At 37.3% G+C, this 27,976-nt stretch overlaps 1 protein-coding gene across 4 annotated transcripts; it reads left to right on the top strand.

Moving 5' to 3' along the window:
* Nucleotides 1–24,941, top strand: IGSF11 (immunoglobulin superfamily member 11). 4 transcript variants are annotated; one of them, XM_044666764.1, is made up of 6 exons: nucleotides 1–54; nucleotides 3,038–3,245; nucleotides 6,286–6,441; nucleotides 14,410–14,533; nucleotides 16,058–16,123; nucleotides 24,090–24,941. In XM_044666764.1, exons 1-6 carry the CDS (start codon nucleotides 16–18, stop codon nucleotides 24,532–24,534), a joined length of 1,038 nt encoding a protein of 345 aa, XP_044522699.1. In that variant the 5' UTR covers nucleotides 1–15; the 3' UTR covers nucleotides 24,535–24,941. The 4 variants fall into 4 exon arrangements, with proteins under 4 accessions (XP_044522699.1, XP_044522697.1, XP_044522700.1 ...); XM_044666762.1 differs by having other exon boundaries at nucleotides 14,410–14,532; nucleotides 15,973–16,123; XM_044666765.1 differs by having other exon boundaries at nucleotides 14,410–14,461.
* The last annotated feature ends 3,035 nt before the right edge of the window (nucleotides 24,942–27,976 follow it).

Here is a 27,976-nt window from a genome sequence, read left to right on the forward strand (position 1 = left end):
CTAAATGTTATTTGGATGGTCATCCCACTCTCCAATGCCAACCAGCCTGAACAGGTACTGTTGTTCAATGTAATAGCATATTTCTATCTCACCTGGATCATCTCTTATCTGTTAGGTACTTACCAAGAGTTAGCAAACTGTCCAATTTGATACAAGTGGAAATTCCTGTTCCAATAGCCCTGGTGTGTGTGTGTGTGTGTGTGTGTGTGTGTGTGTGTGTGTGTGTACCCATCCTCCTTGGATATCAACTTTAAAAAATGAACCAAATTGGCCCCTCCCAGAGTTTTTACTGTTTATATCCAATATATTTGAATTGGTGAGACAGACAGACAGAGACACACACACAGACATGAGACAGAGAGACAGAGAGAACATCAGAGAGAATAGACCCATTCTCCTGAATTTCAACTTGGAAATTATCCAAGAGTAAAAGGCCTTTACTGAAGTTTTTACTGCTTCTATCCTCGTAAATTAGTAAGAAGAATGAGCACTGAAGGAAACTAAAGTATATGGTAAAGATGGGGCCAATAAACCCTGATGAATAAGACACCTTTGTATTTTAATACAGGCATATCTAAATCAATGTAGCCCCATCTAATGTTCCTCCTGAATAATATGATTGATACCTTGTAACTAAACTTCACTTACCATTATGGTAACATCACTGTAGTGCTGTTTGAATGGGTGCCCATTTATGACATTGTTACTTTGGAACTAATTGCCTCTTTTCCTGAACCACGTCCCTCTCCCCTCCCTCCCCAATCCATGTTATACCACTTTAACATTTTTTTTTTCAAGGAGTCGGTGACATCAGTCAGGTTATTCCTGTGACACTTGGGAAGTTAGGCTTTTCATTGCCATGGGTCATACCTGCCACCCATGCGGATTGAGATCCTATCATGGTATTTGTACTGCGGCTGAAAAAGTTTTGTTTTCCAACCCTGTAATAAGCCATTCTGTCCTTGGCTTTGCTGGTCTTTGGACAACAGATCTATAGTTATTTGCCAGCCTTGTACTCAAAGCTAGTCCAGCTTTGTGGCACCTTCCCAGAGATTATCCTCCATGGTATAGACCAGGGGTCAGCAACATATGGCTCTCAAGCCATATCTGGCTCTTTTGAGGGCCAGCTATGACTCTTTCTGCAGGAGCCATAAAGTCAATTTTTTTTCAGGCACTGTTACAGGAGCGCGCACTGTGAGCACTGTACGACTCTCATGAAATTACATTTTAAAAAATGTGGCGTTTATGGCTCTCATGGCCAAAAAGGTTGCCAACCCCTGGTATAGACCTTCAGAAAACAGCATCATTCCTAAACCAGAATGTGGTATCAGAGTTAGACTTTAGCGGTAGAAGGGGTAGAAGGCGTGTCATAACACTAATAATAAAGAAATAATATAATAATAATACAGCTTGAACTTATTTAACAGATTTCATCCAAAGTTCTCAGAAGTACATTAGCACGCTCAAGAAAATTAGGTAGAATTATGGTAAGAAAGAAATGACAGTCTTAAAAAAAAGGTGTATACAAGTAAAAATTGAAACTATGACTCACTAAATTAGTATTTTACTTGCTCAGGTTACTAATGCTCATTACTGCCAGTTATATCTATTTTTAGCTAAAGACCCAACACCCGTTAATGTTCATTGCTGTGAAAAAATTAGCAAGTTAATAAATTGTGCTTTTATATACAGTTCTCTACTTAAAGATATTAATCTTTTAACTCACTCAGTTGTGTTAGCACATGAAAGTATTTGATGAGCCTGTCTTTTCGTGCTATGAAATTCAGACATGCTTATAAAGTATAAATGACTGTCATTTGTTAAAGACCTGTTACAGGAACAGTTATTTTTGGTAATAAAATTCTAAAGAGAAAAATCATAAATTTATTAATTATTCTTTCTTGATGTGGATATTAGTCAGCATTCAAAATTCTAACTACAGTTATAATTCTGTGATGCAGCAGTCATGGGAAAGGTTGATTTTGGGGGGCTTTTAAAAACTTTTTTTCTGATGATTTTAAGAAACTAGTCAAGGTTTATATTTAACTACATTCAAGGATATTATTTCTATTCTTGTGGAACTGGCAGAAGAAAGTTATCATCTCCATTTGACAGATGAGTGTCTAGAGCCTAGAGTAGTGATTCTCAGAAGTATTGTCTGAGGATTTGGGAGTCCCCGAAACCCTTTCAAGGGATCAGTGAGGTCAAAAACTCATAACAATACTGAAACCTTATTAACCTATTAAAATGCTCCTCCCTTGTGGGGAGGGAAGGGAGAGAATTTGGATCATATAACTTTGTAAAAATTATAAGAACACGCCTCCCTTTTCCAGCTATATATCTGTTTGAGGCTAGTTTCTTCATATACTTAAAAAAGTATATACAGAAATAAGAATAAATGTACTAACAGATATAAGAATCTAATTGTCTTCTATTAAGTCACACATTAGATTTGCAAAAATATATAAAACAGTGCCACTCTTCTCATTTTTTAGAAAATGAAGTTATTTTTTCATAAAAGTATATGTTATGCTAACATATAATAGGTTTAATATTTTATTGTTAAATTAATCAATACATATTTTTAAATTTTTCAATTCTAACTAATAGTGCAGAAAAGATTTATATATGCATATTCCATATAACAAAACTTTTTGGACTCTTCAAATATTTTTTGAAATTAAATTTTTTTGATCAATTAAAATTTGCCCTCTCTTCCTCCCACTTCATCTTCTCTGAAGTTAAAAAAGAAAGGATAATACCAAATATATGTAGTCAAGTCATGTGTAGTCAAGCAAAAAAAAGTCTACACTGACTTTTTCCAAAGTCATTTTTTAAAAGGATAAAGAGATCTTGAGGCCAAGAAGTTTGAGAACCACTGGCCTAGAGGGACTTTCGTCCATACCAGGATTTATGATTGTTGCTGGGTGATCTGACACAAAAGAGTTAATACTCACAGTTACCTAAGTAACTTCTGTCATAGACCGGGAGAAGGTTCAGTTGTAGATTTAATTTTTTTTCTCTTTTTTTATTGCAGGTCATTTTGTATCAAGCTGGACAGATGTCTGATGGCGCCCCACGTTTCCATGGTAGAGTAGGATTTACAGGCACAATGCCAGCCACTAATGTTTCAATCTTCATCAACAACACCCAACTGATGGACACAGGCACATACCAGTGCTTAGTCAATAACCGCCCAGACACAGGTGGAAGGAATATTGGGGTCACTGGGCTTACCGTTTTAGGTGGGTTTCAAATGGGGCCGGTGGTCAAGTTTTTTTTTTTTTTTTTGTCATCATTGTATATGAGATTCTGACCTGGTCTAACTGCTGTTCCTGAATATTGGTTTCCTTGATTACCCTATTAGATGGTTTCCGCCTGTTCTTTCATGATCATCTCTGGGGCTTTTACCCCATGTTTTACCCTATGCTAACTTCTCACTTAGTTGTGTTCTTTCTAGATCAAAGTTGACTTTTTTGATGAAGACCAGGCAGGAAGTAAGATCCTAGAGAGGGGGTAAGGAGTATAGGGAGGGACCTTTTATTAAATATCACTATCAAAGGAGAAGTCTTTCCCTAGGATTACAACTACCTCTTGCCCTTGCCATAGTAGGTTTTAGTCACAGATAGAAAGTGGCATCATTACTAGAGTAATTTTCCTGAAAATATTTTTAAAAAATTTTTAGTTTCTCTGAAATCAATATAAAACATTGACCCATGTTATTACTGAAGAGGTCTGGCAGGCTGACTTGGGTGATATTGGAGTTTAAGAAGGGAAGATTACAGAAGGAAGAGCCACCTGGGACTTGGTGAGATTATGAAAATTTATGTAGGATACTCTCTTTCTATAGAGATGGAAAGTAGTGAGTGATACTTGCCCCTTGGGTACCTTACAGGGTGGTCATAAGGATCAAATGAGGCCAATTAAGATAATATAGGGGAAGGTGCTCTATAAACAGTAAAACAATCCTAAATAAGGAATAGTGATACAAAGAGTAGAGAGCCTCTAGTAAATTCCTTGCTCTTATTAATTTAATTAATCTGGCTGTTTGCTGACTAGTCATATACCATTCCCCCCAATTTACATTTCTTCCAATCCTCCCCCTTAATTTTCTACTCTTGAGTGACTTCACTAAACTGGGATCTGGATACTTATTGTTTCTTTAAGTCAGTAAGTACTATTCCATTGCTAGATCCTTTCCTTCCTACTTAGCCTATGACCTGTCTTTGCAAGTGGAATATAGAATAGAGTTGGAATGCAGTAGGATCCTAGGTACCTGAGAGATCATTTGGTCCAGTCCTATCCCTCATTTGTAAAATGAGGGAGATGGAGTGTTGGGAAATGAGGCGACTTTCCCCAAACCATCAAGATAGTAATACTTACTAATCTCAAGATTCAAACCCAGGTTCTCTGACTTCAAAATCCAGTGCTCCTTCCTTTACCCTATGCTGCTTCCCTCTCAGTCTTGAAGTAGAATTATGAGGGTTTGTTTTTTCCCCAAATTAACACAAAAACCTGATTATATTATGAAATGGACAATTTTGCACATTTTAAAAAGAACACTTAATACTATACTTTAAAATCATGTCATTGATCCCATCACTCAGTCAGATCATAACTAATCCTCTTCCTCCTCAGCCTAGCCTCCCATTGTCCTTTCTTCTTTCATTTAAATTTTTTTTTAAATTTAGAATATTTTTCCATGGTTACATGATTCATGATCCTCCCCCTTCCATCCTCTCTATTAAGGTGGTTTAGGCAGTGTACACACATGTGCTTGGAGCTGTTCTCCCATTGGTGGTGTTGAGCTGGGCACAGTTATCAGTTATCAGCACACTTTCTTCATCTTCCATGAGTGTAGGAACATACACGTGGGAGATGAAGGTTAGGTGTTTGAAAGTAGAGGCAACAAGAGTTGTTGGAAAGGCAAGAGTGATATGACCCTGAATTGGACTTCAAGCAATATTGCCATGTTCTCTCTGATTTGGGAAATAAATCTAATAATCCTATTCCATGGTTGTTTCTTAACTTCCTCGGTAAATATTCTCTTTTGTTTTCCTTTGTGTCATTGTAGTTTGTTAATTCATTTGGATCAAAAACCTAAAACCTAATTTTTTTGTCTTGATGTTCATAAAATGCCTAGCATGTTGTTGATAGTTTGTAAGTATGCATCACTTTGTAGTACTCTTAACTAGACTGAGAAGAATGAATTATAAAGCAAATCCACCTCACAATCTCTTGCAAGTGCTTTGGAAAGATCATTAACAGGAGTCTGAGAAACTAGATTCAAATCTCACTGCTGATGCTTTCTTCCAATGTGACCTTGGGCAAGTCACATAACTATAGTGGTGATGATGATGATAACAGAAATTTCTGTAGCACTTGCTATGAGTCAGGCATTATGCTAAGTACTTTATAAATATCATCTCATTTGGTCCTTAAACATCCCTGGAAGGAGTGTACTGTTATTTGTCCCCATTTTACAGATGAAGAAACTGAAGTCAAATGGCAGTTAATTGACTTGGCTAGGATCACACAATTAGTAAATGTCTAAGACTGGATTTGAACTTGGGTCTTCTTGATTCTAGGCTCCAGTGCTCTATCCTCTGTGTGACCTGGTTGCTTAATTTAACTTCCTTGGACCTCAATGACATATTTGATCTGCAAGATGAAGGGTTGGTCTAAAAGGCTTCTGAGGTTTCTTCCTGCTTTATGTCTTTGCTTTTATAATCTTTTAAGCCAGTCTTACCTGGAAGGTGATCATTGCCATGGTCTGGGCTCCAGGAATGCTAATGTGAAGCTATTGGTGCACATACTTAATTAGGAGATTATTCCCAGGTTATCACTTGGTATGAATTAGGGGGTACTTAATATAATTTTTCCACTTTTTTATTAGTAGAATTTATTTATGTGTCTCAGGCCTCCCTACCTCTCCCCACATCATAGAAGACCTCATCTAGGAGACAGATATGTATATATAAATTATGTCTTTCAATTCCATTTTTGAGTTCATTCTCTGGAGGTAGCTTTCACAATTTATTCTTCAAGTATTGAATCTGTATCTGTTTTTGATGATGTTCCCTTGGTTCTACTCATTTTGCTATTCAATAGCCCATGTAGTTCTTTCCAAATTTATAAAAAAGCCTCCTCATCATTTCTTATGGCACAGCAGTATTCCATCATAGTCATATACCACAATTTGTTTAGCCATTCTCCGAATTTCTACTTCTTTGCCGCCACCACAAAGAGAGCTGCTATGAATATAATTTTCTTTTCCTTTTGCAGTGCCCCCTTCTGTCCCACTCTGTCGCATTCAAGGATCCAAGGACATAGGTAGTGATGTCATACTGATCTGTAGTTCAGAAGAAGGCATTCCCCGGCCAACATATCTCTGGGAAAAGTTGGATAACATCCCCAGGCTACCTCCATCTGCTACACAAGGTACAGTCTTCCCTCCTTATATTGCAGTTCACTTATCGCAGTTTCACTGTTTTCTAGGTTTAAAAAAAAAATCTAATTCCGTATTGGGGAGTTTTCACCATATTGCAGGATTTTGCAGATGAATACCATCCTCTACACAATGGAAATGCAGTACACCACTACCGCTTGTGCAAAGGAGACCAACCACAGCACTGTGTTCTGTATCCTATGCCCTGATTGGCTCAGTGACTGTAGCATCGGTCTGTTTGCTCTCCTGCCACTTTGCAGATTTTCACCTATCACAGGAGTCTTTGGAATGTAGTTCCTGCGATAGGTGAGGGGTCACTGTATTTGCAGACACAGTCCTGTATTGTTGCTATTATCATAAATGCTACCAAGTTTAGCCTAAAAACGTTTAGTTGTCATTGTTTTTGCCATGTGGTTTTTGAAAAATAATGTTGCATTAAGAATTTCCAAAGATGCTGCCTTTATTGTTGTTCTGTATATGCTTAACCTTTTATGTTAACAGAACTGTAGTTGTTTCCTCTCTGCATGTGCCTGATTTATGAAATTGGTGTCTGTGATGTCTTAAGACCCATAATTACAATGATTTGCCTGTTGATCTGCTTTCTAGGGGCATGAGGATGACAACTATAATACCTTCCAATTTTCTCCTTCCCTGGAAATGAAAGTTTAAAACTGGGCTTTTGTTATTTGAGAAACATGGCAAGGGGTGGGTTAAGCTTTTCTCAGCACAAATTTTTATTAGACAAAAGAAACGTATGAGAAATTCAGAAGACAAATATCAGGCACCTGCATTGTACTGGCTCTGGGGTGAGGGTGCTACAACATCTAGATGAGACATAGGTCCCTGCTCTTGAAGGTCTTACAGTCCAGAAACAGAAAATTTCAGGATAAAAAAGAGCCTGGCAAAGAAAATTTGAAAGGTGAGGCTCTGGTATTTACTAAAACTGATGTGAAAATGGGTAACTGCTGTTCTGTCAAACCTGGAAACTTTAATTTGATATTTCAGGGGAAAATGTGCATTTCATTAATGTAATGGAAGTAAAAGGAAGTTTACCAGAATTATGGATGGAATCTACCACTTTGAGAAGAGAATATTTAGCAGTCCTGATTGTTGCATCTTCCCCAATATAATGTTTAGTGTAGAAAACTCAGGTCAGGCTGACATAGCAAAAAAGAAAGTAGAAGTTGGTGGTCCACCTGGGGTACATGTGTTGTTGAATTAGCCATTTCCACTTAGAGTATCTGGGGATTAGGTTTAGGTAAGAGACTACCCTAAGTTATCCAGATTTGCTTTCCACATAGCTAAGATTCACTGTACTGTTTAATTTCAAACAAATATTAACTCCCTACCATGTAAAAGATGCTTCTAAGTCTAAGGAGGATATAAAGAGGAAACAACAGAATCTATCCTCAAGGAGTTTAGAGTCTAACAGGAGAGCTAAGACCTGGGCACAAAATGATGAAAAAAAGCAGTTTTTAATTTGCTAACACTAAAAGATATGGTAGGAGAGATACGAGGGAGGGATAAATAAATCATTTTTATTTTGAGGTAGCTTGGGTGGGTCATTGAGGAGGTAGTAGCTATTAAGCCAGGCCTTGAAGGATGGGAAACATTTCAGTAGATGGAAGAGGCAGAGTCACTTCTCTGTTCAGTGTATGCCAAAGCATAGAGTTGGTGAAGACAAAATGAAATTTAAGAATGGTGATTGAGTTCATTTTAGCTGGAATATGTCAAAGGAACTTGGAGTAAAATAAGACCAAAATGTTTGGTACGAGCCTCTCTTCTGTTTAATTTTGTATTGTTTCATTGTTATCATAATGTTTTCCACAAAATATTTTTCAGGCATTTTCTGAATTAAGGATACCTAACCTACTTTTCACCCAGGTGCAACCACTTTCAAAGCTGCTTCCTGTAGCAAACAAGTTGTCTTGGGCCAATGGTGCCACCTGGTGGCCGGAAGAGACTGTCTTACTCAATATCTCGCCTCTCCCCCCCCTCCCCACCCCTCTTCTTCCTCTCCAAGAGAATCTTATCCACTGTTTCCCTCCTTCATTGCTATAGCTTAGAAAATTGTAACCTGGACAGTGTTTCTTCTGAATCCATTAAGACATCATTGTAAACTTCCTTTACCCTTCCTTGTTCTTCACATTCTTGCCAGGTTACCTTGGGAGGCTCTTCATTCCATTTGTGAGTTAAAAAAAAAACTTGGATTGTGGTAATAAGTATAAAAACAGTGCTAGTGATATTTCTGCTTCATGGAGAAAGGGAATCCCTAATTTTTAGCATGAAATTAGATTTATAGAACCAATGGGGCAGCGTTTAAACCCCTAGAAGTGCTCCTTCAGAATATCTACAGTCTGTTACACTTGTCTCTTCTTTCCCCACCACCTCCTCAAAATTTGCTTTTGTTAAGCCTCCACATTAAAAAAAAAAGAGTTCATTTGGAACAATTGTTCTGCTTTTTAGAAGAATTGCATTGGCATTATGTCCCATCATTTTTAATGGCAAATTTTCAGTATTTCAATAAAATTTTGAAGATAATCCTAGAAATTTAGCCATTACTTATAATATTATTTTTGAGTTAAAATTGTTTTATTTTGATTTTGCCTTAATTTCCAGATATATTTCTTTCCTTCCTCTACCCAAAGGGCATTCCCTTCTTACAAAAAACAAAAAGAAAGAGAAAAATGTAATTCAGCAAAACCAATCAATTGAATCTTACAATGCATTTATGTTTCATTCTCACAGCATCCTACCTCTGCAAAGAACTGAGAGAGGTGTATTTTCTTATTTCTGCTTCAAGACCAAACTTTGCCATTATATATACACAGCAATCAATTTCATGGGCTTTTATTGTTTTTGCTTTTGAAATGTATGTTATTTTAGTTATCATTTTTATTATTTTCTTGGTTCTGCTAATTCCACTCTATACTAATTTATGTCTTCCCATGCTTCATTGTATTCTTCATATTTATCATTCTTTAAGAAATGATAGTATTCCTTTAGCACAATAGTATTCCATTCCGGATGTGTACCACAATCTGTTTAGTCTTTCCCTAATCAATGGAAATTTGTTATATCATTATTTCTATTTGAAAATACACTCCCAGTTGTAAACAACTGCTTTAGAAAGAAATTCCTAGAATATTACTTATTCGTGAGTTGGAATGCCAGTATAAGGATCCATTCTGATAGAAATCACAGGGACCTGAATTTTGTAGGTTATAGCATGCTACAGAGGAAAGAACAGTAGAGTATCACTCTTGGACCCTAACACTACAACCTAAAAAAGGCTATTAACAATAAGAAACAAAAACGTTGTCCATGGGAGAACAGGGAAACCACCAGAAAGTGCATCATCCAACCAATGTTTCCAATGTCCAGAGAGGCCTTATTTATCAGATGTTTTGGGAGAATGGGGCATTCTGGGTAAATGAATTTGCAATCTAATCAAAGCCTAACCTTTTAGATATCTAAACTTTACCTTTTCCCTCACTTTAGTAAATAAAGTATATTAAACACAATTTAACCTTTTCTTGATGACTCAGGGTCATCATTATAGATATCCTCAAGGATCTTCGGAGATATTTAGTACTCAGTTTGCCCTTTCCTTGAATTCCCTCACTGCTTTGTTATCTTGCTTGGTGTTTATTTAGTTTCTCCCCTGTGTCTACCTGTTTGTTGCATTCAGTACACACTTCCCTTCCAATCTGTTATCTATAGCCTCTACTTTTTGTCTCCCACCTTCCATTTTTAGTTCAGGATAGAACTGAAGGTGGCCAGGGAAAGCTTGATAACAAAATCTTAGGCGTGTAAGTAAAATTACTTTGAATGGGGAAAAGTTTTTTTCATGAATCATGAATTTCTATATATTAGATAGGAACTGTGGATGAATAGTGAACTCCATCAGAACATTCTCCTACTGATGCTGTATAGTTTCAAATCATTGAATACCATGATCTCCAGAGGGTTAAAATTGTGGGTTACTCAAGAGCAGTGGAGAGGGAAATGAATAGGCTGTAAGGTACTGCCAATCAAAAATTGTGTAAGGGAATAAACATAAAGGATATTGTCAAAAAACTTTATGATTGAAAAAAGAAGATGGACTAGTTTACAGGATGAAAATGATGGAAAACTGATGAATGTTTTGTTCTTCCATCCATTGATATCCACAAGTTGACAAGACATGTAGGAGAAGGTCCCCAGAATAATGGCTATCCTTTATTCCTTTCTTGACCCTGTATCAGACTCTTTTGGACTTGGACACAATGCATATATTTTCAGCTCCTTTTTATATATTTTCTTCCCCCATTATAATGTAAGCTCCTTAAGTGCAAGAACTATTTTTCTTTTTTGCTTATATTTGTACCTCTAGGGCGTAGGTACTTAATAAATACTTGTTGATCACTTGACTTAAGTAGACATGGATAAGTTTCAGAAGATGAGCAGATGTAGGTGGGTGGCAGTCTGCACCATTGGAGGAACATGGATGAGATTTAAGATCCATTGAAATAAGAGAGCATGACTACACTTCTTTCTTAGGCATAAAATGCTTGGGTTTTGTGTCTTCTATTTTCATCAGTGCTCATTCTTGAATTTTCCCCCCCATTAACTTCCAGATTTGTAGCTACTTCAGACAATTGAGTTTGCTGAAACTCTGACCTCTGGATAAGTGATTATTAGTATAAAGAAATTATTTTCATTACAGTTCCTGGGGAGACAACTATGCAAATACATGATTTGCAGAAATGTTACATTATTGAAACATCAGTACTATAATATTAGTATTGGAGTAGAGAGTAGCATCCTGAATTCTAGAATACTAGTTTTCACAAAGATGTCTCAGGTGAAAATGGTTGTAATTAATTCAGCTTATTCCCTATATAACTTAATAGTAACTGAAATGTGCAATTACTGTATTATTTTTCTTGGACAGAAACCAGCAGATTTTTTACTTAAGAAATGCCAATTTTTCCCCATTGTATATAGTACTTTTGGATTGAAGTTCTTTCCCCTTTCCCTTCCTTTTTACTATGTTACTTTCTGATTAATTACGTAGCTACCATGGATATAGTGTACTGTAAGATTTAGATTTTGTGATTGGACTTAAATCATGTGAAATAACATGGTGGCCAGAGTTATTATATCTCAAGTCAGAAGTTTATTTATAAAAATAAAATGGGAAACAATAAAGTAGAGAAATGTGAGAGAGGTTAGAGAAAATACCTATATTAGTACTAAGCCAGGAGGCCACTACCAGCCTCCTCCAAGATGGAAGCTAGTCTCTTAGGAAACTAGGAAAGTAGTCAGCCCTTTTCACTCACCCAACTATGTAGTCCAGGAGTCAGAATCCAAGTTTGATGCCATGGTCCAAGCCGCAGTCTAAGCCATAGTCTCCAGTGAAGTTCCCCCGAAGACTATCTCCAGGAGACACTCTTCACTAGAGTCACCTTCACCAGACTGACTGCTCAGGGATTTTCATGGCTTTTATGGTGGTTTCCTGTCCCTCCCCCTTTTCATGAGGGACAATCAGGGTTTCCAAATTGTCAGCTTTGGATTCAAGCCTTTCTGAGTGTGTGAACTCTTAAGTTTCTGGCTATTTGAGTTTGGGGGAAAAGGTGGAGCTCTTGATATAAGTATCTTGCTGGTTTCTCACCTAGCATCAAGTAAGGCCTGAACTCACTAAGTGGTTTGTGAGCTCCTCCACCTAGTTCAAGCTTGTGTTGATTCAATCAAAAGATAGACAAAGGAGAGTTAATCTTGTCCTCACAATCTAGTGAGGTACTAAGTAGGGATACTTAAGTTATTGTCAAAGCATTAACTTCAACTAGGCAAAGAGAACAAAGGATTCACCTTTCACAGTACCTGGGTTTCAGCAGATCATAGGACCATAGTGAACAGAGAGGTTCAAAAACTAAGAGCAATGAGTGGAAATTGGAGATAGATTTTGGCTTTATGGTAAGGAAAAGGTTTCTAACAATTGGAGCAGTTAAAGAGTGGAATGCAGTTCCTTAAAAGGTAGTGAGGAGGCCTAAAAGTCCTCAGGCAAAAGTTGAATGTCTTAGATGGGATTATTTATCAGGTACAGATTTTTTTTTTTTTTTTACCCTTGTACTTTGGTGTATTGTCTCATAGGTGGAAGATTGGTAAGGGTGGGCAATGGGGGTCAAGTGACTTGCCCAGGGTCACATAGCTGGGAAGTGGCTATCAGGTACAGATTTTAAGAAGATTTGTTTATTTATTTTGCTATAGCACCCCTTCAGAACTTCATTACAGGTGTTTTCTGATAATATTTGTATTAGTCTGACTTTCATTTTCCAAAAATTCAACTGAAAAAGAAGGAAAGTGTTAACTCATAAGCTCCTTTAAGACATTATCTTGTCCCCCCTCTTATTTCCATCTCCAGTTTGTTTCCTAAATTATCTTAATAGTCTTATTCCTACTCATAAATCCTCAGTGGCTCACTTTTGCTTGTAGGATGAAATATAAAATCCCCAACTTGGCATTTAAAGCCATTCTCTGTTGCTTGCCTACCTTTCCTGTCTTCTTTCATTTTCTTACATAATTAACATTTTAGTCAAATCAGTCAAGAAGAATTTATTAAGAATTGGTGGTATACCAGACATTATACTTAGGCACTGAGGATGCAGAGGCAAAAAATGAAGGGAATCCTGCTCTTAAGGAGCTTGCTTTCTATCAGGAGAGACAATGTGTGCTAATACATAAAAGTAAATATGTAATAAGTAACAGCTGGGAGAATTATGCAGAAGGTGATGCTTGAGCTGAGTCTTGAAGGAAGAAATATTTTGTGGTAGAGAAGGAAAGATGCAGTATATTTCAGCCAGTGCAAAGACATGAAAATAAAGAATGGAATTCACTGGGTCAGGAACAGAAAGGACAATTTAACGGGAGTGTAGATTACAAAGAGAGTAATATATAATTAGATAGAAATATAGGCTGTATTCAAGTTGTGATGGACTTTAAAATCCAAACAGAGGAGTTTATATTTCATCCTAAAACAGAGATGAGGTAATATTGGAGGGTGAGGCACTAGCATTTGGGGAGAACTGAGAAAAATGTGATACAGTAAGTGGTACTTCACATGAATCCTAACGGAAACCAAGGATTCCAAGAAATGGAGATGAGGAGAGGAGAGCATTCTAGAGGCTGAATGGGCAATCACTTCTAAGGAAAGAGAAAGGCAATGGAATGATGGATGACATGAGGAACAGCAAGGAGAACAGTATGTCTAGATCATAGAGTGTGTTTAAGGAAGTTGGAAAAGTTGGCTAGGGCCAGGTTAGAAGAAGAGCTTAAAATGCCAAACCCAGGATTTTATAATTAACCCAAAATGTTAGATGTCACTAGGATTTCTTGATTTCTTGAATGACATGGTCAGACCTACACTTTAGAAATGTTACTTTAGGTATGTAGAGCATAGATGGGAAGTGGAGATAGTCTTGATGCAGGGAAGACAATTAAGAGGCTGTTGCAGTAGTTCAGGGGAAAGGGCTAAGAATCTGAACCTGGGTAGAAGCCATGCAAGTGGATAGAAAGCGATGGATGTGAAAGATGAAGTAGGGCTATATGACATGTCATAATTGATCTCTTCTGCCTTAAATCCACTCTGTTTTTCACCTAATAGAATTCTGAGCTAGAGTACTGCCACCTACATGAAGCCTGTCCTGAGTGAAATTTTGAAACAGCTTTGCCTCAACTCTGTATGTTCATTACTACTTACTACCTTGTTTATATGTTGTATCCTTTTAGTAGAATGTAAACTCCTTAAGGGGAGGACCTGTTTCATTTTTATCTTTGTATCCCTAGCCTTTGTGCTTAATAAACGTTTCCCACATTCAATTTGATTTCTGTTGGCTAGAAATAATCATCAGAGTTGTCTTAAAAAAAATTCACCTTCTCTTTTCAGCTCCTAAATACTCTTTTTGTTATTATCCATACAGACCAAATCCATGGAACAGTCACCCTCCGTAATATCAGCTCCGTTTCTTCTGGCTTATACCAGTGCGTGGCTTCTAATGCCATTGGGACCAGCACTTGTCTTTTGGATCTTCAGGTCATTTCACGTGAGTCTATCCAAGGCCAGTGTTAGCATGGATTCAACCAGGGATCTTGAGAAATGGGGTATTCTGATTAGTCAATATTTACTGTACAGAGTTACATATATAATACATATTTATTAATCATCTACTCTGTGCAAGGCACAATGCTAAGCTTTTGGGAGATTCAAAAAGAGGCAAAAGAGAATCCTTGCCCTCAATGAGCTCACAATCTAATGGAATTAGTTAATAAATGATTACTTAATGGTTAGGGATAAAACCCCTTCTATGTTAATATACTTCTCTGATTTTGTTCATGAGTGGGGAGAGCCAATATAATTAAAATGATAACACTACCTACACTAATCTACTTATTCAATGCCATCCCAGTTACATTACCAAAAAATATTTTTAATGAATTGGGATATTAGTAATTAAAAAAGAGACTGGCTTTGCTCTCAAGGGCTCACACTCTAATTATGAGCAATGGCATATGAGATAAAGTTCAAATGTGTTGTTGATGGTAATGCTTAGGGGTCCTTACATTACATCAGTAGGTCAGCTGGCACTTCTGAGGTCTGGAGGACATAGAGTCCAGGCAGGGGGTAAGGCCTGGCAGTTCTCTATCTCAGTAGGAAGAACTGAATTAACAACTCCTGTCTTATTAGTCCAATGTGAGATCCGTTCTGGTGACCTTGCACCAAGGGAAAGGGCTGAATGAGAAAGGCCAGAGAGGAGAGGAGTGAGGAGGGGGGGAAGAGTGATTTAGCATCTTCCTTGCCAACTTGTAGTTTTAGAGGGTTGCCTAGGGGTTCTAAGAGGTTTAGTGATTTGCCTCAGGTCACAAAGGCAGGATTTGTCAAAAGTAGGACTTGATCCCAAGTCTTTCTGACTCCGAGACTGGCTCTCTCCACATATCACACTGGTTTAGAAGTCACATTATGATGATAACTTTTCATTCAACTACTATATATGCAGAAAATGTAGGAAACTAGGTTGAATTTATGCTGACCCTGTGACAAATCCTAGGAATTGCTTTTTTTTGGGGGGGGGATAAAAATCTGTGATATAAATTATTATGTCATTTGTGTCTTTCATAAAAGTAGAATAAAAATCCTAGATTTTTTGCTTGTTTTAAAAACCCATACCCTCCATTTTAGTATCAGTTCTAAAATCGAAGAGTGACAAGGGCTAGGCAATTAGAGTTCAGTGACTTGCCACTTAGCCAGGAAGTGTCTGAGGTCAGATTTGAACCCAGCTTCTCCTAACTCCAGGCCTGTGCTACCTAGCTGCCCCTTAAATAGTTTGTTCATGGAGATGCCAGATAATTGAAGTTCTATTATGTATGAATTAAACTGCCTGGGCAATTATACATACTAAATGTTAAATGCTTCTTCTGGTAGCATCTCATGTTTATGTAATGTTGGGCCAACCTGTTGTTCTTTCTCTTTTCAATGCATGTCACAGCCCAGCCCAGGAGTATTGGTGTCATTGCTGGAGTTGTTAGTAGTGCTGCGATTGTTGTCATCCTTTGTCTTATTTTGATGCTTGTGGCATTCTTTTACTGGAGAAGCAGAAATAAAGAGGAAGAGGAGGAAGAGATTCCTAATGAGATAAGGTTTGTCTAAGTTTGGGGCTTGGTGAAATGGCTCCAAGTTGGCTGTCCCTGTTTATATTTCTGTTCACCTTAGTAAAGAAAACTTCCTCACTGGTTTTTCAGCCATTGTTTTTAAGAGTACAACAATGATTAATAATACTCATGCATCATTTCTCAGGTCCTAGTATAGATTTTGAGGCTACTGTCAATATCTTAGGGATAATTTCTTTAGGACAAACTTGAAAGGTGCAAATATGCATGCTGTCCCATCCCATCCAAAAGATCTCATAACATGATAAAAAAAATTTTCTTTTAATTCTGAGACTTCATCCTAGATTGTTGACTATTTTGTAGATTTGAGGTCAGATCTTCAAATGATAATATCATTATCAGATGGCTATTTTGGTTTTTTCCTAATTGCCAAACATGGCTGCAAATCTTGTCTAAATGAATGAGTTCACTTTTCCAACTTTCCTTTTTCTTTCTAAATCAGAATATTAGAAGGGACAATTAAAAAAATCCATATTGGTCATTTTGTGGAAGAAGACACATATAAACAAAACCAAAAACACATGAAGAAAATAAAATGAAAAATAGTATGCTTCAACCTGCATTCAGACTTATCAGTTCTTTTCTGGAAGAGGATGGCATTTTGCATCATGAGTGTTTTGGAATTGTCTTAAATTATTGTATTGCTGAGAATAGTTAAGGCAATAACAATTGAATATTGTTCAGTATTGCTGCTACAGTATACAATGTTCTCTTGGTTCTGTTCACTTCACTCTGCATCAGTTCATTCAAGTCTTCCCAGGTTTTTCTGAAACCATCTTACTTATAATTTCTTACAGGACAATAGTATTCCATCACTGAAATGTACAGCAGTTTGTTCAGCCTTTCTCCAACTGATGAACATTCCCTCAACTTCCAATTCTTTGCCACTACAAAAAGCTGCTATAAATATTTTTGTATAGATAGACCCTTTTCAGAAGGGACAATATATGATTAATAGAATCCATCACTAACGCAGTACACAAGCCTAGTCAAAGAGTGAATCAATTAATATTATATTAGAACCACTTTCTTCATCTTTTTCAAAAAATCTTTTTATTGATCAGGATAGGGACCAGACCTGTGATAACTAGCTCCCAGGGAAGGACATTTCATCTACCAGTATTTTCTCTGCATCTTGGAATCTTGGAAAATTGTCTAGAGCACTGACAAGTGAAGTAGTTTGGCCAAAGTCATTACCAGTGTATGTTCAAGGTGGGACTTAAAACTATGTCTTCTAGCATCTAAAACCAGTACACTATTCATCAATGCCACATTGCCTCTCTTTTTGCTCTTTCAAAAACATGCCTCTACACTGGCCTCCCCAGCAAGTTTTCCCTTTCCCAAAGAGTTTTTTTTTTTTAAAATTCAGCAAAACCAGTCTGCATATGTCTTGGTGAAGGTACCCATTTCCCATCTTGTGCTCAGGCTCTGCCAAAGATTACCTTTTCCCCTTATGTTCTTTTCATTAGAATTTAAAGTCCTTGAGAGTAGAGATTGTTTCATTCTTTATATTTTCATCCCCAGTGCTTGGGATGAAGATTAAGAAATACTTATTGATTGATTGGTTATGACTTTTGGTTCCTTCCTGTTCTCTGGCTATCAACCTGTAGGATCATACTTTCTTCCTTAATATAAAGTAACCTTGTTGACCAATGAACATCATAAATACACTGATGTGAAAGATAGTTTGCTTCGATCTGCCTCCAGTTCCAACAGTCCTTTCTCTGGAGATACATAGCATGCTCCATCATAGCATTCTCCATCATAAGTCCTTGAGAATTATCCCAGATCATTTCATCGCTGAGAGTAGCTTAGTCTTTCACAGTTGGACAATACTGGACGATATTGCTGCTACTGTGTACAATACTCTCCCAGTTCTGCTTATTTTGCTCCTCATCAGTTCACGTAGATCTTTTTCTGAAATCATTCTGCTTATCATTAACACAATAGTATTCCATCACCAACATATACCACAATTTGTTCAGCCATTCCCCAATTGATGGACAACTTCTTAATTTTTAATTCTTTGCCACCACATAAAGAGGTACTATAAATATTTCTGTACAAATAGATCTTTTCTCTTTTTTAAATCATCTCTTTGGGATATAGATCCAGCAGTAGTATTATAGGATCAAAGGGTGTGCACAATTTTATGGCCTTTGGGCGTAGTTCCAAATTTCTCTCCAGAAAGGTTGGATCAGTTCACAGCTCCACCAACAATGCATTAATGTCCCAGTTTTGCCACATCCCCCTAAAGGGGGGCTTTTTGAGGATTGGGGAGATCTGAATTTGTGTGTATTCATATGATAAAGAGCCAATGAAGAAAGATAAATTGTAGATAAGTAAAAGGAAAAGGGTAGTTGCTGGAGCAAATTTCTGAAGGTTATAGAAGAAAAGAGGGCAGAAGTATAGGTGAAGTAAGAGTTCTCAAACTAGGGTCCATAATTATTTTTTAACATTTTGATAATAGTATTTTAGTATAATTGATTTTCTTTGAAACTATTTGTTTTAGTTTAAACATTTTAAAAATATTATTCTGAGAAGGGATGTATAGATTTCTCTAGTTGAAGGGGTCCATGACATAAAAAAAGCTAAGATCTCCTGAGGTAAAGAGGCAAGCCTTAGTGAAGAATAGGAATAATTCTGTGTCCAGAGAGAAGGAAGAGAGCCTTGGAATTAATACTGAGACTTTTGGAGGAGGAGAAATGTGGGGATGTCCTTTTGAATGGTCTTAGTCTTCTCAGTGAAATAGGAGGCTAAATTATTTGCAACAGGGGTGGGTGGTAATGAAATTGGAGTTTTTCTCCCAACTGGAAAGAAAAGAAGAAAAGGTTTTGACAGCTGCTATGGAGAATGATCTAAGGAGTTAATAGGAATAGCATGGAAGAACTGTCAAGCAGCAGGAATGGCCCAGCAGATGTAATACACTGTCAATTTGTAAGGAACTTTATAGATCCTAAAATGCCACATATAACTGTGAGTTGTTATGATTATTATTGTATCAGTAGATTCAGAGATACCTGTGTAGGAAGAAAAAGAATTTATTCGTGGTAGCTCTTGGCCAGGTTCTTGGCTACAATGCTCCCATTGTGGTATGGCTTGGCATGTAATATGGTACATTTTAGAGATGAGACATTAGAGAGAGCAATTCAGAGAAAGTTTCATATGTGATGAAATAAATTTATGTATGAGATGAAGAATAATATCAAGACCTTTCATTTGATGGTCTTCCCATGTGAGATAATACTAATATTCATTTTCCCCATCAGGTAGTTTAGATTGAAAATATAAATGGCCTCAGGGAAGGTCTATACAAATTTTTGGATGATAGAGCCATAAATTAAGTGAAACAAGATCTGATTCGGGTATATATTCTTAAATTTTTTAGGTTTATAGCATCTGTCCAACAAATTGTTCTTTGATGATGTTATTGGAAATAGAATATTGGACACTAAAGATTTTAGTCAGACATGGTATGGTGAAGAAAAAGAAGTCCTATATTATTATCCATGAGAACTCACAGTGAAATGGAAATTAAGTAAATGGAATACTTTAAACCTTATATGTTTAATGAATGTGTTGAGGTCAAATGGATTAATTGTCCATTTGAATAAAATTTCTTACTAGAGTTGTGTGGAAGAATTAAATGCCGTATAGACTGTAACCTAATAATGATAGTATCTTTCTTGAAGTAAATGCTAGGTTTCTTAAGAGTGTTTCTCATTATATCTTGGAGGCATTCCTTTCCTGACCCCATCGTGCCTTGGAAGCTCATCTGAAATTATGATGAAAGTTAGTGGGAAAAAAATCTTATTTTATAATAGATCTTAACTTGCAGACAGTTTTCCAGGCACACATTTATTTTACAGGTAAATTGAAGTCAAGCTTTAGTTAACACATCTTGATAGTGTAAGCTACATTTATTTTTTTCAGTAACAGTATTTTGAAAATTTGATGTATTGGGATAACTTAAATTCAACTATTCACTTCACTTTATTTGTGAAGATATTACCACTGAAGGCCATCAGTGATCATCTGTTTAGCCGGTGGTATCTATGTTGACTTCTTTTTCCAATTTTGCATTTAACCAGGCATTGTCCCTCTGATTTAGTGAGACTGGCAAAAAGTGAAATTCTGTTTGTATTTACTCTATTGTTCCTAAGTCTAGTTATTTTTTTTTTTACCTAAGGGGACTAATAATAAGAACAGTGACTATTTGATAAATAAATGCATCATTATGTTGAGAATAGAAATAACAGCAAAGGTTCAATATCCTAATTTATTGATGGATTTATCTGTAACACCTGGACAGGTTTAAGTACTCAGTGGCCTAAAATTAGCTGACTCGCTATGCTAAATGATTCAGATTTTAATCAAAAGAATTATATGATCTTAGAATCCTAGAATTGGAAGGGAGTAAAATAGGCTGGCCCAGTAGATGATGGTGGTAGTATGAGAGTACATAGGACTTTGAATTAGAAAATCTGGATTTGAGACCTGACTCCATTGCTTATTAGCTGTGTCAAATTAGGATTGGTCACTTGGTAGTCTAAAACCTCACTTTCCTCATTTGGAAAGTGAAGATGACAATGCTTGCTCTGTATCCTATACAGATTATTGTGCTTCTGGCCAATTAGGTGTTATTATTATTATCATCACCATCATCATCTTCATCATTGTAACAACTACCTTTGAAAAGGACTTTTTACTTCCAAAGGGGCCTTTGTATTCATCATCTCATGGGACCTTTCTGGCTGTTAATGCTCTCCCCCACCTCAAATTATCTTGAGTATAGTTCTGTTTTGGCAAGTTTTTGCCCCAGCAGAGGGCATGCTCCTTGAGAACAGGTACTGTTGTCCATTTTTATCTCTGTATTCCTAGCATCTATAAGGGTCCTTGCACATAGTGACCACTTAATGAATGTTTATTAAATTTAACTGAATAATAAATAGCAAATTAGAGTGTAGATATAGAAATAATTTCAGCTGTAAAGTGCTATATAAATATAAGATATTAACCTAATAATTATGATTGGCAAATTACTTCTTCAATGCTCCTAGAGTGGATCCCTACACTTAGGTCATTGATCCTTGAGGAGAACCATGGGCCTATTTTGTTGGCAAGATGGTGTGCACTTAAGAATAAGAATAGGTTAATAGACCAGTAAATTTCTTGTTCTCAAGAAATGTATCTCAAATGAGAAAACATATGTAAGCTACTTTGCATACCTTACTGTGTCATATAAATGTTAGTCATTATTATTGCTCTTAAATTCTTGTTACTTCCTTGTATGACACACAGAATCATAGATTTAGAGATGGAAGGGACCTTCACATTACCTAGCAGAATCCCTTCTTTTAACAATGAGGAAACTCAGGGTCAGAGATATTAATAACCTGCCCAAGGTCACACGGGTAGTAAGAGGAATAGTTAGAACTGAAGCCCAAATCCTGTTACTTCTAATGCAGTGTTCTTTCTCTTGAACAACACTGCCTCTTCTGGGAATAGTTCTGAAGGAAAACATCACCTTCACTTGAATCTGATTAAATTGATTTGATTAAGTTCTGAAGGTCCACCTGGATTATTTCAGATAATGAATTAATCTCTTCTTCACTGGTGCCACTTATCAACTAGTTCCTGAAATGGTGATATCCAAGAGATTCTTTTTTTTTTCTTCTTATACTAGGTAAAGTAGAATAATGGAGGTATTAGTTGAGACCCTGGACAGCACTGCAAGTTCATAACCTACATTTATGGGAGAGAAGAGGAACATGGGTTTTAAATTAAGAAGGGACTTTCCAGATCATCTAGTCCATTCCCAAATAAAGAAACTGAAGTTTAGAGGGATGAAGTTATTTGCTGAAGGCCATATTGATATTAGGGATAGAGGATTTGGAGTGCCAGGTTTTGGACTTGAGTGACTTATTCTTTTACTACCTATGTGACCTTAGACAAATCACTTCTCTACTCTGAACTTCAGTTACTTTTATTGTAAAATGTACTTTTATTGTAAAATGAGAGAGTTATAATTAAAGACTTCTAGGGTCTCTTCCAGCTATAAGTCTATGACCTAAGTTAAAGTATTACTTAGGTTATTTCTTCAAGGCACAATGAGTCTAATCCAACCCATTCTATTTATTATTTATTTTTACTTACTAAGCATTTATTAAGAACCTACTATGTATAAGGCACTGGGCTAGCTTCTAGGAGGCAAAAACAAAAAAGAAAACAAAACAGAAACAAACTCTGTCCTCAAGGAGTTTACATTCTACAGTGAGTTACAGCATGTAAATAGAATAATACACAACTAAGTGAGGAGAGAGAGAATAACTAGAGGTTATCAGGAAAAGCTTCCCATGGGGGTGTCACAAGTTAATAAACCTTGAAGAAAACCAAGTATTCCAAAAAAGCACTGGGAGAAGTGCATTTCAAGCTATTCCCAACAATGGCCTATGAAGAAGTACCAAGGTAGAAAATGGAATGTTTGAAGACTAGCCAGTAGACCACTTGGACTGGAATGGAGGGCATGAGTTAGTATTAGGACATAGACTGGAACCTAGGTCTTCTTTTTATTAATTAAAAAAATTATTTTTTTCCAAATGAAGATTAGCCTTCTCTCCCTCCACCCTCTTTCTCCCCTGCAACTGATAAATCAAGAAAAATAAAAACCCCGTTACATGTATGTATAGTCAAGCAAAAGTAATTTTTTTATTGGTCATGTAATATTTTTATCTGAGGTAGCCACCTAGTCCAATACTATTATGAAAGGAATCCCCACTGTAACATAAATAATGTGTGACGGACTAAATATCCACTACCTTTCAGGCAGACCATTCCAATGCAAAAAAATGGTATTGGTCAATCTATAGATGAGGTCCATCATTGCTTTCTGGAATTGTGGTTGGTCATTACATTGATTAGAAATCCTAAGTCTTTTAAGACTGATTGTCTTTACAATACTGTCAATATTGATAAATTATTCTCCTGCTCATTTCACTTTGTAGCACTTCATATAAGTCTTCCCAGATCTTTCTGAAATCATCCCCTTCATCATTTCTTACAGCATAATAGTATTCTGTACCATTCATATGCCATAACTTGTTCAGCCATTCCTCATTTGATGAGCATCCTCCAAATTTCTAATTCATTACTCCCACAAAAAAGCTGCTACGTTTTTGTATAAATGGTTTTTTCTTCTTTCTTTGACCTTTTAGAAGCCAGATCTTCTGCCTCCCTGTCTAGTATTCCATTTGTGAGTGTAAAATGTCATGGGAGACTGAACTAGAATCATAGAATCTGAGAGTTTGAGAGGACTGTGGCAGCCACCTAGTCTTACCCCTGTATGAAAGGAATCCTCAATGCAGCATAAATGATGATGAATATTCATAAACTTTCACAGAGGAACAATATGTCACTTCTCAGTCAGACCATTCCACTTTTGGCTAACTCTAATGGTTAGGAAGGGTTAGGAAGTTTTTCTTGGCACCAAGCCTCAGTTTACCATTTTGTAATTCATTGCTCTTGATTCTTTCCTCTGGGACTGAATAGAATATAATCATTTTTTCCATGTGACAACACTTCAAGTAATAGTTGTCATTTAATACTACAAATACTTGAAAAAGCCATCCTGAATGAATGAAAAAGCATTTATTGTGTTTACTATGTGTGACCTTTCTGAGTTTTTTCTTTTCTAGGTTAATCTTGCTCAGTTTTTTCAACTATTTGATAGAGACTCAAGGCCCTTCACCATCCTAGTTACTCCCCTCTGGACACTCCCTAGCTTTATCAATGTCCTTCTTGAACCATAGAGGCCAGAACAAGAGAGTTTGTGTTAACAAAGATAATTTCAGCCTTGGCTTGAGTAAGCCGAGTTCATGGGTAACAGCAGAAAACAAATCTTGATTAAATTCTAAATTGTGTCATTGTTTCTTTCCAGGGAAGATGACCTTCCACCAAAATGCACTTCATCTGCCAAAGCTTACCATGCTGAGGTCTCGTCTTCAGAGAACAACACACTGACCTCTTCTAATACTTACAATAGTCGCTACTGGAACAACAACCCCAAAGTTCATCACACCATGGAGTCTTATGGTCGCCCAGGGGACTTGCACCAGTCCTTCTCCCTCCACTCAGGCAGTGCCAATATACCATCTATCTATGCCAATGGAAGCCATCTGGTCCCACCTTCAGTGAAAACTCTGGTTGTGACTGCCAACAAAGCACCCTCACCACAGGCCACGTCCAGGAGCAATGGGTCCATCAGCCGGAAGCCTCGGTCACAACACACACACTCCTATGCCGTGAGCCAAACCACGCTAGAGAGAATTGGTGCAGTGCCAGTCATGGTGCCAGCCCAGAGCAGAGCAGGGTCACTAGTATAGAGCTGAGATAGTTCAGGAAAAGAAGATATCACTATAGAAGGGGTAGAATGCTGGAAAAGAGATGGGTTTCCTCATCTTCACATGAGTTTTAAAAAATGGAGTGGAAAGAGCTGGGCATCACTCTGTCTTGGGATTTGGAAAAAAAATAAAAGGCAGGTAGAGAACCCCCAGCATGAAGATTCCATTCTCCCCTGTGGAGTTCATGAGGTTCTTATTACAAAGTTGAATCTCACAGATGTGCCAAGTCCAGGGAAGAAGTACAGAGGGCAGGTAAAATCCAACTTCCAGTCCATATGGGATTATTCTCTAATCTTTATCTAACTTACCTTTTTTTCTTTCTTAAAAAAAAATGACCAGGTGGTGTCTGAATAACGGAAACCACTTTGGAAGAAAGGTTCTTTTAAAGAAGTGATATTCTAGCCTTCCACTATTTTGTGTGTGTGTGTGTGTGTGTGTGTGTGTGTGTGTATGTGTGTGTGTGTGTGTGTGTGTGTGTGAGAGAGAGAGAGAGAAAGGCAGAAACTCTTAAGACTGAAACCCCCCAGAAGTCACAGTGACAAAAACACACACTTAGAGAACAACACTTCATGAGAAGCAGGGAGAAAAGAAGGTAGCTCCATTGAGATTTCCCTTTGTATTTATTTATTTATCTCTTCTCTTGAACCACATCATATTAGGCTATTTCTCTAGTAGTTGCAGATCAATGACTGCTTTTTCTTTCTAGGATTGGTTTTATGCCCATAGCCAACATATCTGTTTGTTTATTCATTATTCCCCAGGGAAGAAAATATTTTGGAAAGAGAACTATTTTTGGATAGGAGGGTGTGAGGCTGAGCAAGAAGAGGTAAAGGTTTGAGAATCAATGTTTATGCTTAGGGAGTTAGGTCACATTTTCATCACCCAAGAGCTGTTTTATGTTTTCTTTTGTGGTTCATGCAGTTCAGGGAAGGCAACCTTCTGGGACTGTAGCATTATAGGGCGCTTTCTCTATATGGGGTTGTCTGTGGGTCTCCCTTGTTATCACCTGAGGAATGCAGCACACCTCATGTATTGAGGCAAATAACTTAATTCTCATTTGACAGATGTTACTAGGCAATTGGAAGGGAGGTAGAGATAATGTGTTTCTTAAAGAGAAAAATCTTTTTTTTTTTTTTTTTTTTTTTTGGTAAAGAGAAAAGGCAGAGACAAAATGGAAAGCGAAGATAGTTGTTATTTTTTTTTTTTCAGTTTATGATATAGTCTTGTTCACAGTAAGGAAGACCTACTCAATCTCTGTAACAGCTCAGGGTTGCCATTTTGCACAGGGGTTTACCCAAAGGCATCTCACACCACTGTAAAAGTATTCTTTTTCTCCAGAATGAACCAGCTTGGGTCTCTACACAGCCCAAATTCACTGGGAAATTTGCCAGCTGTCCACATTATTTTGTGCTATGTAGACCTGCCCACAGGGAACTGTGGAGCCTTAATCAGATCAGATTGCTAAAAGCACAAATAGCTGCTCCTGAGATGTGATTACTTAATATGTAGCTTCTCTAGAATACTGGATCCATAATTCATATAAATGTCAGTTCTTCCAGGATGTCTCTTATCTTCCCTTTCTACTACCTTTTTTCCACCCTCCCTACCATATACTTTCTTTTTGATCAGTGTAGTCATCTCTGGAGATGGCCTCCATGGGCCATGATTTGACATGATGTTGTGCCTTTCTTGCACAAAAAAGAAGAAAAAACTTCCTCCCTCCACCAGGATAAGTTTTAAGAAGGCCAGACTCCAAACCTCACCCTCTCAGATATTTCCAATATCTGCACGGATTGGGATTTGCTTTTGTGTACTACTTAATATTCCATTTTATTGCTCTTGGCTTTGTAAAAATTTAAATAAATGAAATGAATGTCTATACTTTTATAAAGTAAATGGAAAATTCTCTGACATTGTAAAAGAGGCACTGTCAGGTGTTGTTCAGGAAGCTGTATCGGTCATTCTGTAGAGAGAATCTTCTCTTGTATTTCTTTATTCTTTCTAATTGTCTAAAATTCAATAAAAGTTTATTCATATACAACAAGCATCATTACTTTTTTGTGGAACGCTTACCTTCTGCCTTGGAACTGATACTAGATATCAATTCAATTCCAAGGCAGAAGAGTGGCAAGGACTAGGCAATTGAGTTTAAATGACTCACCCAGGGCCACACAGCTAAGAAATGTCTGAGGCCAGATTTGAAGCCAGGACCTACTTGCGTCCCCCTATCATTACTTTTTAAAAATCATCTTCTCGTGCCTCTTCACTACACACAAAAAATTTCTTCAGGCTACCCATTGATGGCAGAATAATATTTATGCTCCTTTATCTGGCATCCAAGACCCTCCATGGTCTAACATTTTAGCCCTTTCCCCATAAGAACTCCGCAGGCCAGTCAAGTTGGATGAACATTTAATCTGCAAACATTTATGAAGCAGGTTCTGCCTGTCAGGTATCATACTAAATGAAAGGAATTAAAAAACAAAACAAAACATGGTCCAAAACAGTGCTTCTCCTCAAGGAATTAGTTACAATCTAATGGGAGAGAGTCTGTAAATAGGTAGGCACGTGCAGAATAGATGGGATGTAACCTTAGAAGGAAAGACTGTCTGCTGAGGAGCCCAGGCAGAGCCTCCTGCAAGAGATAATGTCTGAGCTGAGCAGTGAAGAAAGCCAGAGATTCTGAAAGGCAAAGGCGAGGAGGGAGCCCCTTCCAGGAAGAGAGAAGTCAGTGCAAAAGCATGGCGATAGGAGAGGACACATGGTTGGGAGTTGTTTTGCCTGGAAATCATTTGCTCTCTCTACCTCCCTCTCCCCAACTTATTGTTGTGTATTGGCAGATCTTTTTGTTGTGGTTTGTTGTTTGCTCATTTCCAATTGTGCTTGAGTTTTCATGACTCTTTAGGGGTTTTCTTGGCTAAGATCCTGAAATGGTTTACCATTTCCTTCTCCAGCACATTTCACAGATGAGGAAACTGAGACAAACAGGATTGAGTGACTTGCCCAAGTTCTCCCAACTAGTCTGATTTGAACTCTTGAAGATGAATCTGCCTGCAGACCCAACACTTGATCCACCAGGCCACCTCACTGCCCTAGGGTCTGTGGCAATAATCCAGATGGCACAGTAGATGGAGTGCAGATGTGAGTGAAGATGGAGATTCATCTTTAATTTCCCTGTTTGTAAAATAAAATCCTTTGGGAAGGGATTGTAGAACTAGGCTTTTGCAATAGCTAGGTTGCACAAGGGTAGGTGGGTGCCACAGTAGATAGAGCACAGGGATTGGAATCAGAAAGACTTTTTGGGATCTGAACTTGCCCACATCGTTCATACATTCATGTACATACAGACCCTTGTTGGATTGCTCATACCTAGAAACCAGCCTCTACATCTTTGGCTCTCCCTCATCATCTAGCCCCGCACCTT

Source organism: Gracilinanus agilis, chromosome 3 (genome assembly GCF_016433145.1).
Source record: "Gracilinanus agilis isolate LMUSP501 chromosome 3, AgileGrace, whole genome shotgun sequence".
In the NCBI taxonomy this organism is placed as follows: Eukaryota; Metazoa; Chordata; class Mammalia; order Didelphimorphia; family Didelphidae; genus Gracilinanus; species Gracilinanus agilis.